The 12,493-nt window shown below is 50.3% G+C and overlaps 1 protein-coding gene across 3 annotated transcripts in view; it reads left to right on the forward strand.

Moving 5' to 3' along the window:
- The window catches only part of ALPI (alkaline phosphatase, intestinal), a 22,130-nt gene extending 10,227 nt beyond the window's left edge, over positions 1-11,903 (forward strand). The window contains exons 1-11 of one of the 3 annotated variants that reach the window (XM_020980771.2): positions 1,680-5,354; positions 6,009-6,125; positions 6,584-6,693; positions 7,082-7,256; positions 8,333-8,505; positions 9,173-9,307; positions 9,442-9,514; positions 9,725-9,859; positions 10,181-10,372; positions 10,558-10,674; positions 11,463-11,903. In XM_020980771.2, the coding sequence (XP_020836430.1) occupies positions 5,288-5,354; positions 6,009-6,125; positions 6,584-6,693; positions 7,082-7,256; positions 8,333-8,505; positions 9,173-9,307; positions 9,442-9,514; positions 9,725-9,859; positions 10,181-10,372; positions 10,558-10,674; positions 11,463-11,758 (1,590 nt within the window). In that variant the 5' untranslated portion in view covers positions 1,680-5,287 and the 3' untranslated portion in view covers positions 11,759-11,903. Of the gene's footprint in view, positions 1-1,679; positions 5,355-6,008; positions 6,126-6,583; positions 6,694-7,081; positions 7,257-8,332; positions 8,506-9,172; positions 9,308-9,441; positions 9,515-9,724; positions 9,860-10,180; positions 10,373-10,557; positions 10,675-11,462 lie in introns of those variants that run through there. The other 2 variants (XM_078154659.1, XM_078154660.1) reach the window with 2 other exon arrangements.
- The last annotated feature ends 590 nt before the right edge of the window (positions 11,904-12,493 follow it).

Raw genomic sequence — 12,493 nt, forward strand, 5'->3', positions numbered from 1 at the left:
CAGAGTCCAGGCCCAGCACTCTATCTACTGTTCCATGTAGCTACCAGATTGGCAAGGGATGACAGCCTACCAATAGCCTAGGTCATACACAAGTAAGGCTTAGGCTAGGGCTGCAGCCATGAGAGCAAAAGGGAAGGGTGAGAACCTGGCAACTTTCTGCTAGATTCCTTGCTTAAGTCACACTCAGTTTGGATGTCACTTCCTACAGGAAGATTGGTGAGCTCCCCACTTTCTGGTGCCTGAGCTTCCTACCCCCTGGCACAGACACTTGTTTAGTGCAATGGGGGGTTGGCCAAGGAGGTCCCAGTCCCTATAGCACATGCAGATATTTCTCTGCTCGGTTCCAGTCTGACTGACCCCATGGAAAACAGAGGGAACATTTTTTCCAGCCATGGATGCCTGAAGGATTGGTACTAAATGATGAAGAAAAGTCTCCTCATTGGCAGAGGAGCCAGGACTCCTCTCAGGAGGCTCTGGGCTCCAACTGATTTTGCATACAAAAGCAATAACCTGCCTATCTTTCACTTTTTTCCCTTCCTGGTGTCTGTTTTGTGTCTCTGAGTCAGGGAAGGGGAAGCTTCTCTCTCTCCCGTCTGGCCACCATGTGTCTGTGAGCACATGGCTCCTTTTGTGTTTGTTCTTCCCTGGTCTTAGGAGATCAAGGATCCAGAGATGAAACTGGCTTTTGTGCTTTACATTTGAGCCTTCTCTCCCCAGGGACTTGGAGTGTGCAGGAGGAGGCTGCACTCCTGAGTTGCGGGGTGTGTGTGTGTGTGTGTGTGTGTGTGCGTGTGTATGTCGTAACATTTTTTCTTGTTATACAGCCTTAGTAAATGTGCTTTGATAAAAGCTGATGGAGCTCAGCTGATTCTAATTGATAATGGGGAACAGCAGTGAGGACTTGTGATCAATGGTACTAGAAACTTCAATCCTCAGCTAACCCCTAGAATCCTGAGGGTAGAAATAGTGACTCCCATCTCTGTAGATCTGGCCTGCCATTGTGATGCAGGTTAGGGAAGTGAGCCTGGAGGGATGCTCTAAATCACTAATGATTGAAGAAATGCAAATTAAAATAACTCTGGGTAGCACCTCACACCTATCAGAAATGACAAATGTTGGAGGGGATGCAGGAAAATAGATACATTTAATGGATTATTGATGGAGTAGTGAACTGGTGTAACCATTGTGGAAAACAAGAAGAAGAAGAAGAAGAAGAAGAAGAAGAAGAAGAAGAAGAAGAAGAAGAAGAAGAAGAAGAAGAAGAAGAAGAAGAAGAAGAAAGGAGGAGGAGGAGGAGGAAGAAGAGGAGGAAGAAGAGAAGGAGGAGGAGGAAGAAGAGGAGGAGGAGGAGGAGGAAGAAGAGGAGGAAGAAGAGAAGGAGGAGGAGGAAGAAGAGGAGGAGGAGGAGGAGGAAGAAGAGGAGGAAGAAGAAGAGGAGGAGGAAGGAGAAGAAGAGGGGGAAGAAGAAGAAGAGGAGGAAAAGGAAGAAGAAGAGGAGGAAGAGGAAGAAGAAGAGGAGGAAGAGGAAGAAGAAGAAGAGGAGGAGGGGGAAGCGGAAGAAGGAAGAGGAGGAGGAAGAGGAAGGAGGAGCAGGAGGAGGAGGATAAGGAGGAGAAAGAGGAGGAGGAGAAGCAGGAGGAGGAGGAGGAAGCAGCAGCATAGAAGAATGAGGACAGTAAGAACAGGCATCAAGTGTAGACAACTTTTTTAAGCAGTTTAGTTGAAAAAAGGAGGAGATAAAGAACGAGGGGAGGGTAGACACAAGAAATGGAACCTAGTGAAGGTTTTTCCGGGATGGAGGAGATGTGGGTGTCTGGAGGCAGTGGAGTGAAGAGCTGTTGATGGTTACCAGGTGTGACCAGACAAGTCACTCAAACTGCCTAAGCCTCAGTTTCCTGCTTTGTAAAATGATGATAATAATGCAATCTGCCAGGGTTGTTAGGGACTCTACTGCAGGAGTGTCTGCTAAGCACCAGTATTCATTTTTCTTTTCCAGGGGCCCAAGAATGATTCTGGCAGTGACTCAGGAACCCTTGGGGCTCCTGATTTTATGGCCTCTTCTAAACCAATTCAGTTCTTATGAGATCTGTGGTACTGGAGGGGAAGAGGTGGACCAGAAAGAGGACAGGTCCCAGACGCAGAGAGCCAGCTGACGTGGCTTCAGAGTAGGTGGGGCCTGGGTCTGACCATCAGGGAATTTTTGGCCTCTGGACACTGGCCAGGACCCAGCTTATCAACCTGTTGCTATCACTGTGCACCCAATGAACTTCTCTCACTGAACAAGGGTCCGTTGATCATAGTCCCTTAATGGCCAGGGTGACAACGCCTTGGTTTCTTAGCTCAATAAACTGGGGCCACGCCTGGAAATTCCTCCCTCAACCAGAATCTTCATGATGGAATGATAACTTGAATAGCCTTTCTCTTCCCTGGCTCTGAAGAAGGAGAAAGAGGAGGCCTGAATGCCTGCATGCATGAATCTGGGAATCAACTGCATAGAAATGATCACTGAACCATGGGAACTTAGGAGATCACCAAGAGAAATAGTAAAGGAGGAGAGAAGGAGTTTGAGGACAGAACCTTGGGGAACACGTAGAGTTAGCAGGCATGACCTAGATGAAGAGCCAGCAAAAGAGATGGAGAGATAGTGGTCATGTAGGTCGAGAGAGGGCAGAGAGAGAGAGCAGTGTTAGCAAAATCCAGAGAAGAGACCAAGGATCCAGGGGAGAGTGATCAGCAGTGTGGAATGTTGAGGTCAAGGCTGGAGAAAGGGTAGTAGAGTTGGCATTTAAGAGGCCCTTTCAAACATTAGAGCCATTTGGGCTGAATGATGAGGTTTGAAGCAGTTTGTAAAGGGCTTGGGGGAAGAAAGAGAAAGAGAGAGAGACAGAGAGAGAAAGGGACAGAGAGACACAGAGACACACAGAGACAGAGACCGAGACAGAGAGAGACAGAGAGAAATGGAGAGACAGAGGCAGAGAGACACACAGAGAAACAGAGACCGAGACAGAGAGACAGAAACAGAGACAGAGAGACAAACAGAGAGAGCAGAGCAGGGGAGGCAACATTCATAGACAGTCATTTCATGGAGGTCAGCATTAAAAGGGCTCGTATGTTAAAGCCACAAAGGAGAGGGACATAGCCAGCCAGCGTTTATTAAATGCCTACTGTGTGCCAGGCACTGTGTTAGATTCTGGGGATACCAAAAAACAAACGGCAGAAGAAAGTCCCTGTTCTCAAGGACCCCAGAGTCTAACGGAGGAGAGAAGCTGCAAGTTACTCTGGACAAATGATGTAGAAACAGGATCAACTGGAGACTAACTCATACAGAAGGCAGTGAGATGAGAGAGGACTGGGAAGGGCTTTTTGTGGGAGCCCCAGCGCAAAGGAAGCCAGGGGATCCAGGAGGCAGAGATGAGTGCCAGGACCAGGGAAACTACCAGAGGCTTTGTATGGAGTCAGGAGATGGAGTCATTTCAAGGAACAGCCCTCAGCCAGTGTCGACAAGGGAGGGGTGGGGAAGAAGTGGAAGAAGACTGGAAAAGTAGGAATGAGCCAGGTCATGGAGAGCTTTCAGGGTGAAAGAAAGCTGACCCTGACTTGTCTACCCCCTTCCCTGACATTCTTCACAGCACTAACCCCTTCTCAATCTCAGCATCTGTGGAGCCCAGAGGCTGACTCACATGTGGTCCTTGGACCATTATTCGGCCTGCCCCTGGGCCTAATAATGATGATAATAATGAGATTATATTGATAGTGGAACACCATAACGATTATAGCTAGCATTTAGGTTTGAAAACACCTTTGTGTACATAATCTGATTCAGACTTCACAACACCTCTGGGAGGTTGGTGCAACTGTTATCCCTATTATCCCCATTTTGCTGATGAGGGAACTGAAGCAGGTTAAATGACTTGCCCAGGATCTCACATCTAGCAAGTGGCTGAGGCCAGTCTTCCTAACTTGCCATGTGGCTGTCCCCCACTTAGGTTTGTTCTGGCTGTGGCCTGGATGATGAGTGCTGGAAGAGTTGTTGGGAAAGCTCTAGGTTTGGAAACAGGAGACCTAAAATGGAAGCCAGGCCCTGCCACTAGTGTAGGGTATGAGGTAGCAGGGACAGAGCCAGGGTTTGGGAAGCAGAGTGTCAGGGTGTTTGGGCCCTCGCCCTAGAACCATATCTCTCTGCAGTCCAAAAGACCCGATCTCTGGCAATAACTCACAAGTGGGTCTCAGTGAGGCAAACTATCCCTCCCTGCTACAGAAACAAGCTGACCCTGCAGAGCCTCCTGGTAAAGAGAGAGTTATCTTGTACTGATTCCCACAATTAACCTATACATTCCAGAGGTCAAGTCATAGACATCAACTCTGGAGGCTATCTCCTACAAACAGGATGACCATGACCACTAGTTGACTTACTAACGTAGCAGACCAAAAACACCCCTTAGAAGCTCCCCCACCCCCAGGGTTTCCAGTAGTGAATGCTGCCTGAGCCCAAGGTACAAAGAGAGTGTATATTCCTTCAAGGGCTGACCACACCTTGACACTGCCCACCACAGCACCTAATAAGCATGCTTGTCACACCACTCACTTAACTTTTCCTATATACCCTTTAGTACCACCCCCATTAAGTTGCAAGGTCCCTAAGGAACTTGGTGTCACCATAAACTATTGTCACTTGACTAGAAGATGGGTTGAGTCCACAAATTCTTTCCAGATGACTCTGCCCTGTAACTTCATATTTTTGGGGTCTCTGCACGCCTAAACTGAATCAAGAGGATCTGGGTGTGACTCCTGGAACGCTTATGACTTGGGCAAGGAATCACTTTCACTTTCCTCAGCCTCAGTTTCCTCATCTGTAAAGTGAGGGGGTTGGAGTGCATGGCCTTGGAGGCCCCTGCCAGCTCTAAAGCTGTGATCCTCTGCTCCCTATGTAGGATTGTTTTTTCCAGTGTGACGTTTGGTGCTTCTGAGACTTAATTCCTGTTCTAATAGCTGGGTATAGCTGAAGCCACTAGACCTGGAACTGGGGACAGCTCTCTCCCCAGTCAGATGAATGCTCTCACCACCCACCACCATCTTGGCTCCTCAATAGAAGGGTCCAGGCCAGGAGATCTCTTCAGGGGCCAGGGTGTGGCCAGGACCATCCAGGGGGTGGGGTATTCACAGAACCATAATATCTTCCAGGAAGCAAATAGCTCCTTTGTGGGCCAAAGTCCCCATAGGCAACTATTAAGCAATTGAGTGTCCCAGAGAGACACCACAAATCTCTCTCTTTCTGTCTGGCCTCATAATGCAGGGACCTTTTGCTTTGTTCCTGGTGGGACTCTATTTCCACATTGCAGATGGTGTCATCCCAGGTAATCCCCTCCAAGGGGCTTCCGTAATACAAAGGGACCAGGGAGAGGGTCCTACTCAATGGCACTGGGCCAGGGGTTGGGATTGAGATAAATCTGGGCGCACCTACCAAAGATGGGGAAGATGTGTGGTTAGTGGCTATTAAAGGAAAGTGAGGACCTATTGGACCCCAGGAATGGGGGAGTGCAAGGTGATGTGAGGAATTCAGAGATGCCTTGGATATCTGCTGAAGGGTAAAGGCGCTTAGGAAAATAGTTAGAGGATATCTGCTTACTAGCTGTATGATCTTCACCAAGCTCCTTCTGTCTCCTGGGTCTCAGTTTACTCCTGTGTAAAATGTGTGTGTGGGGGGTGTAGAATAGTAGGGTATGGTGGAAAGTGTGCCACATGTAGAGTCTGAGGGATCTGAGGCTATGCACAAACTTGAGTAAGTCTGACCTTAGTTTGTTCATCTGTGAGACAGGAGGCCTGGACAGATGGTTTCCAGGGTCTCAGCCCTAGTTCTAGCAGGCTACGGTCTGAAGGGCTGTTCTTGTGCTAACATTTGCCCCTTGATCTGATTTTTAATGGTTTGGTGCACCAGGGCCCAGAGGCCTTGGGGGTGAGGGATAGGGGTGTACCCTCCACCCCTAAGCTCCCTGGCATTGTCCCCACAGAAGCAGAAGAGAACCCCAATTTCTGGAATGAGCAGGCAAAAGCTACCCTCCAATCAGCCCAGAAGCTAGAGCCCATCCAGACCTCAGCCAAGAACCTTATCATCTTCCTGGGGGATGGTGAGTGTGGTGGCTGATATGAATCTCCCACTCCCAAACCCCATCTCAGCCCAGCCCCTACACAAGCAGCACCCAAGCTTCCCCACAATGCCCACACTAGCCCAGATAGACCCCCTCTCCCAGCCAAGCTTCCCCAGAATGCCCACACTAGCCCAGATAGACACCCTCTCCCAGCCAAGCTTCCCCAGAATGCCCACACCAGATAGACACCCTGTCCCAGCCAAGCTTCCCCAGAATGCCCACACTAGCCCAGATAGACCTCCTGTCCAAGCCAAACTTCCCCACAATGCCCACACCAGATAGACTCCCAGTCCCAACAGTGAAGTCACTTCCCCACCCAAACTGTACTCTGAGATCTTGTCTCTATGGCTCCATCCCACCTCCCAAGTGGAAATGTTTGCCCTGGGACTCAGACTAGGGACAGACTGAGTCCTAAGCTGAGTCGTGGCTATGCACAGGGATGGGAGTGCCCACTATAACGGCCACCCGTATACTGAAAGGAAATCTGAATGGAAATCTTGAAATCCCACTGGCTATGGATGGGTTCCCTTATGTGGCTCTCTCCAAGGTACATCATGGAGGAGGGGGTGAAGGAAAACCCTAGATCAATAGAGCACTAGCCTTGAAGTCAGGATGACCTGGGATCCCCTCATCCCTCTAATACCTGTGACCTTTGTGACCCTGGGCATGTCTCCTTGGGCTTCTTTACAGGAAAAGAGCCTTGGTGGGGTTGTTGATGGAGCACTCCTGGGAAATGGAAGGAAAGAAGGGAGGAGAGCTTTGGGGGTCATGAGGTGGGAACCCTAGAATGGATGGGAGTGCATATGACCCGGTTCCATTAATGAGCCAGCCTAAGGGAGGGTGGTCCCTGCTCTGCTGGGTCAGGAGGGCTTGGTTGAGGGCCTGGGGGCTCCTCTACCAGCTGCCCAGAAGCTACCCAGCTGTCCTCTACACAGACATACAACGTAGACAGGCAGGTACCCGACAGTGCAGCCACAGCCACTGCCTACCTCTGTGGTGTGAAGGGCAACTACAGAACCATCGGAGTCAGTGCTGCTGCCCGCTACAATCAGTGCAACACCACTTGGGGCAATGAGGTCTTCTCGGTCTTGAAGCGAGCCAAGGAAGCAGGTGAGATGGGGAGCAGGGGTCAAGAGGCTGCTGGTCACCTGCCTCTCCCAAGTCAGCTCTCCTCCCAAGTCAGCTGCTCGGTCAAGGGCACCACCAGCATCCTGTCCCCTTCGGGGTCCCAACCGCAGCTCTTCTCTCTTCCTCACTCTCCCTCCCAGAGCCAAGCAATCACCAGACTCTGTGGCTTAGACCCCTACCCCTCTTCTCCACCCACACAGTCCCACCCTAGTCTGGCCTCTCATCACCTCTCACCTGGACTACTTCAACAAACTCCTGTTCATTTTCTGGCCTCCAGCCTCTCCTTTCTCCAATGCATCCCTCACACAGCTGCCAAAATAACGAGGTTGAGGATAAATAGCTAGTGTGTATATAGAGCCTTGAGGTTGGCAAAGCATTTCACACAGATTATCCACCCTGAGAGGAAGGTGCCATCATTATCCTTGTTTTACAGAGGAGGAAATTGAGGCAGATAGAACGTAAGTGACTTTCCAGGATCACAGGGCTGGTAAATGCCTCAGACTGGATTTGAATTTGGGTCTTCCTAACTACAGGTGCAGTGCTCTATTCACTGTGCCACTTAGGTGCCCAAAGCACATGTCTGACCTGTTGCTCCCGTGCTCGCTGACTTGCTAGGCTTCTAGAATAAATAGAAACTCTTCTTGCCACATACAGCCCTTCACAGTTTGGCTCTAGCCTACCTTTCTAGGTTTGTTTTTTCATACAACTCCACTCCATGCACTCTTGTTCAGCCAAATCCTCCTAGTGGCTGTTCTCTAAACTCTGCCCTTCATCTCCCACCTCCATGTCTTTGGCTGTCACTCAGGCCTCGTTCCAACTCTTAGAGTTCCAAGATTCCTTAAACTTCAGCTCAGGTGATATTGACAGGAAGTTTCTCCTTATTCCTTAGTTGTTGACCCTCTCTTAATACTGTCTAGATGTGTCTGTTTGCCTGTTGTCTTCCTGTGCACCAAGCCCTCCATGAGATATGGGTCCTGGAGGGTAGGGACCATTTGTTCATTTTGTCTATGGAGAAGGGATGGCCCTGGGGTCTGAGCCTGGGGTCTGAATTCCCTCAGGGAAGTCAGTAGGAGTGGTGACCACCACCCGGGTGCAGCATGCTTCACCCGCTGGCACCTACGCCCATGTGGTAAACCGGGAGTGGTACTCGGATGCTGACATGACTGAGGAGGCCCTGGAGAGTGGCTGCAAGGACATTGCTTCCCAGATGGTCTCCAATGTGGACATTGACGTAAGATCACCAGGGCAGAAGTTGGGGAGTTCCTGGGTGGCCACAGCCAAGGGGTTTGGAGAGAAGGGGTTGAAGTGGTAAAGGGACAGACTTAGTTTGACCTACGAGAAAATCTGCTGCTGCTGAGAATTTTCCCAAAGTGGGAGGGCTGCCCGTGGAGCTGATAGGTCCCTATCCCAGGAGGCCTCAAGTGGCCTCCTTGGTTGCATGAAAACTTGTTGGTGGCAGTCAGGAGGGATTTCTTACTCAGGCACAAATTGGATTCGATGCTTCTGGGCCCCCTTCTAATTCTGAGATGCTGAGATTCTTGGGGGAGGTGAGGATCAACATGAGAATGAGACTTGCAGGGGGAGTCTCCTTGTGCCCTTTTGTCTCAGTTTCCCCTTTGTGCTGAAAAGCTAGGGATACCTAATGAGGTTCTCTGGGAAGAGAGTCTATGTGGGTCAGTGGAGAACTTGAAGGGATAGGAAGGAATCGATGGGAAAACTTCAGGCTGAGGTGGGGAAATGCAAGGAATGATGGGAGAGAGAATGCTGGGCATAAATGGCCTTGTAGGGGTGTGGTTAGGTGAGTCAGACTTTGGGTCTTGAGCAGCAGAAAGAGAAGGGCCAGTCCCAGAGCCCTAGAGCCCACTCTGGTCCACGGCACTCTCCCCATTTTCTCCCAGGTGATCCTGGGTGGGGGCCGCAAGTACATGTTTCCAGAAAAAACCCCTGATCCGGAGTACCCAACCCTTGGCAGTCAGAGTGGAACTAGGAAGGATGATCAGAACCTTGTAGAGAAATGGCTGAACGACACCCAGGTAGGTGATGGGGTTGTTTCAGTGCTGGAGGTTGGGTGGAGAGGAATTCCAAGAGATGGAGAGTGCCCCATTTGTCGAGGCTCCCAGAGCTAGAGGACGGGACAGCCAAGGCTGATGGTGATTGTATTTCTCAGGGTGCCAGATATGTGTGGAACCGTGAACAGCTGCTGAGTGCAGCAGAAGACCCCACAGTGACACGGATCATGGGTAATAGACACAATTGCCTTCCTCTCCTCTAGCGCCTCCTGCAGGTAGTCTGTTTTGCTAGGTTGTGGTCTCTCCAGCATCTTATCGTCAGTATGAAGCTCTTGACTGGGCTGAGCTAGCAAAGCCTAAGTGGGGAAATACGGAATTGGAATGTACGTTTGTGCAGTGGTCTCAGTATCTGAAGCCTGAAATGAGATCTGTTTCTCCAAGGCCTCTTTGAACCCGGGGACACTAAATATGACATACAACGCAATACTTCTGAAGACCCCTCTTTGATGGAAATGACCGAGGTTGCCATTCAAAAGCTCAGCCTAAATTCCAAAGGCTACTACCTCTTTGTGGAAGGTAAGTTGGGGTCAACTCGGGTCCAAGAGACTCCTGGGATGATTCTGTGAGGCTGCTCCTGACACTGTGAAGGAAGGAGGATGGGAAGCAGTCATAGGTCAAAGGCTGGAGAGGATCTCTGAATCCATCTCATCCAACCCCTCATTTTATTGATGAGGAAATTGAAGACCATGAAAGTGAAGTGACCTGGCCCAAGTCACCCTGGGAAGGAAGCAAAATAAACCAAGGACCATGAGTGGGAAGACATAGAAGGCTGCCAAAGTGTGGGCAAAGGGTTGCTTTTTGGAACAGAGACTGACCTGGTTGTATGTATTCATTTAGGAGGCCGAATTGACCATGGCCACCATGATAGCAAAGCACAGTTGGCCTTGACAGAAGCTATCATGTTTGACTCATCAATTGAAAAGGCCACTGAGCTGACCAATGAAAAGGACACTTTGATTGTCGTCACTGCAGACCACTCCCATGTCTTCTCCTTCGGTGGCTACACCTACAGAGGCAGCTCCATCTTTGGTAGGGAACTGCGAGGGTGGCAAGAGAGGGCATCCATGCTCAGGTTATAGGTTTCCCATTTCCATCTATCACTGTCCAGTGCCCTAAAGTCAACTTTGCCCCAGATGCCTAGCAGGGGGAGCCCTTTGGAGCAAGCTCTATCCTTGATCCTGCTCTATCATCTCTTCTTGGATCTCTTTCCTCAGGACTGGCTCCCCAAAAGGCACAAGATGAAAAACCATATACTTCCATCTTATACGGCAACGGACCTGGCTATAGCCAGGTCAATGGTGGTAGAGCAGATGTCAACGACACTATCAGTGGTGAGAGTGGGAGGCAAGCACACAGGGAAGCTGGGAGGCAGCAGGAGCCCAAGCTCTGGGCGGAGGAGGTGTTGGCTCTAGGCTTCTTGTCCTGATAGAGGCCAAGAGAGCTCTGGGGGCCCCTCTATTCTATTCCATTTCACAAACACTCCTTAAACAGCTGCTGTGTGTCAGGAACTGTCCTGGGCACTGGGGGGCAAAGACAAAACCAAGCAGCCCCTGCCTTTTGGTGCTTCTGTTCTACTGAAAGGGGAAGGGGGGAGAGAGCTCATAGCGACCCCCATATCAACCCATTCAACAATTTATGCGGTGTCTACCACGTGTCAGGCCCTGGGACTCCACAGATAAAAAAAAGTGAAAGCCCCTGCCCTCCCAGAGCTTCCATTCTATTGGGTGGGGAGGGGGAACAGGAAGTGCACAGTGTTTACAAAATGAAGGTAATTGGGGGGTGAGTGGGGAGATCAGGAATAGCTTCACATTCAAGAGAATGCTGGAGCTGAGCTTTGAATTCAAGGCAGTGTGGTACAGTGGTCAGAGCCCTGGGGATCTGGGGTCATATTTTAGCTCTGCTACTTGCTACCTGTGTGCCCTTGGGCAAGTGGTTTCTTCCTAAGCCTCAGTTTCCTCCTCTGTAAAATGAGGGGTGTGGAGCAGATGGCCTTTGAGGTCCCTTTTAGCTCTAGAGCTGTGATCCCCAGGGGTGGGGGGTGGGGGGTGGAATGGTGTGGTGCTTCCTACAGACTCAGTTAGGGTACCCTCATATTCTTCCCTTTTCCATGGTTCCTCAGAGGACCTGTCCTACAGACAGCAGGCAGCTGTGCCCTTGAGCTCAGAGACTCATGGAGGGGAAGACGTGGTCATCTTTGCAAGAGGTCCCCAAGCCCACCTATTCCATGGCGTGCAGGAGCAGACCTATGTGGCCCATGCCATGGCCTTTGCCGCCTGCCTGGAGCCCTATCAGGATTGTGGGCTCACAGCCCCTCCTGGCATCCCCCTCGATTCAGGATCCGTTCCCCAGGCATTGGCATCCTTTCTGCTGCTGATCCTTGCCTGGCCTTTCCTGCTCTTAGCAGTTCAACACTGATCAGGACCAGACACCATCCCTTCCTCCCCCTTCCAGTGACTTCCTTGGGGTTGCTGGCTACTCTTACTGTGAGAGGGACCCCCTGGACTCCTGACAAGCCCCACCAGGGACATGACAACTGCCAATAAATAAATTAGAAATCCGGGCCCTGAACCAGGACTGTTCTCACTGAGGCGTGCCCCTCACTCTGGTACCCCGTATTGGAAGCCTCCTCTTCCTCCACTGTTAAATAGCTGCTTAGTGTGTGTTCCCCTGTTATATTCTGCTAGCTTCCTGCTTCAAGGCTTCTCCCCACATGGGCTAGAGATGGCACAGGGCACTTCTATGTTTACCCTCCAATAGCCCCTCCTGCTGCCCCCTCCAACAGGGGGCACAGGAAGGATTCCAGATATGGAGGTAGGATATCCCTGGGGCACCACCCCATGCCTCCAACAGCTTTGGTCAGAATGTTCTGTTTTCTAAGGGCTTGTTTATTGGTATCTTTTTTCCCCACATTGCCTACATTATCCAATGTAGTTGCTCCTCCTCCCTCTTCCAGAGAGCCATCATACTGAGTAAAGAATAAAATAGAAGGGTAACTAACACACCCAAAGCGTCTGATGTCATCTGCAGTGTCCCATTCCCACAAGAAAGGAAAGAAGGTGCCCTCCCATAGCTTTTCTTTGGGGCTAATTTCATAGCATTCACTTTCAGCTCTCTTTTATTTTTTTAATCATTGTGTATATATACAATGTT

This window comes from Phascolarctos cinereus, unplaced genomic scaffold (genome assembly GCF_003287225.1).
Source record: "Phascolarctos cinereus isolate Bilbo 61053 unplaced genomic scaffold, phaCin_HiC Scaffold_5;HRSCAF=322, whole genome shotgun sequence".
Classification (NCBI taxonomy): Eukaryota; Metazoa; Chordata; class Mammalia; order Diprotodontia; family Phascolarctidae; genus Phascolarctos; species Phascolarctos cinereus.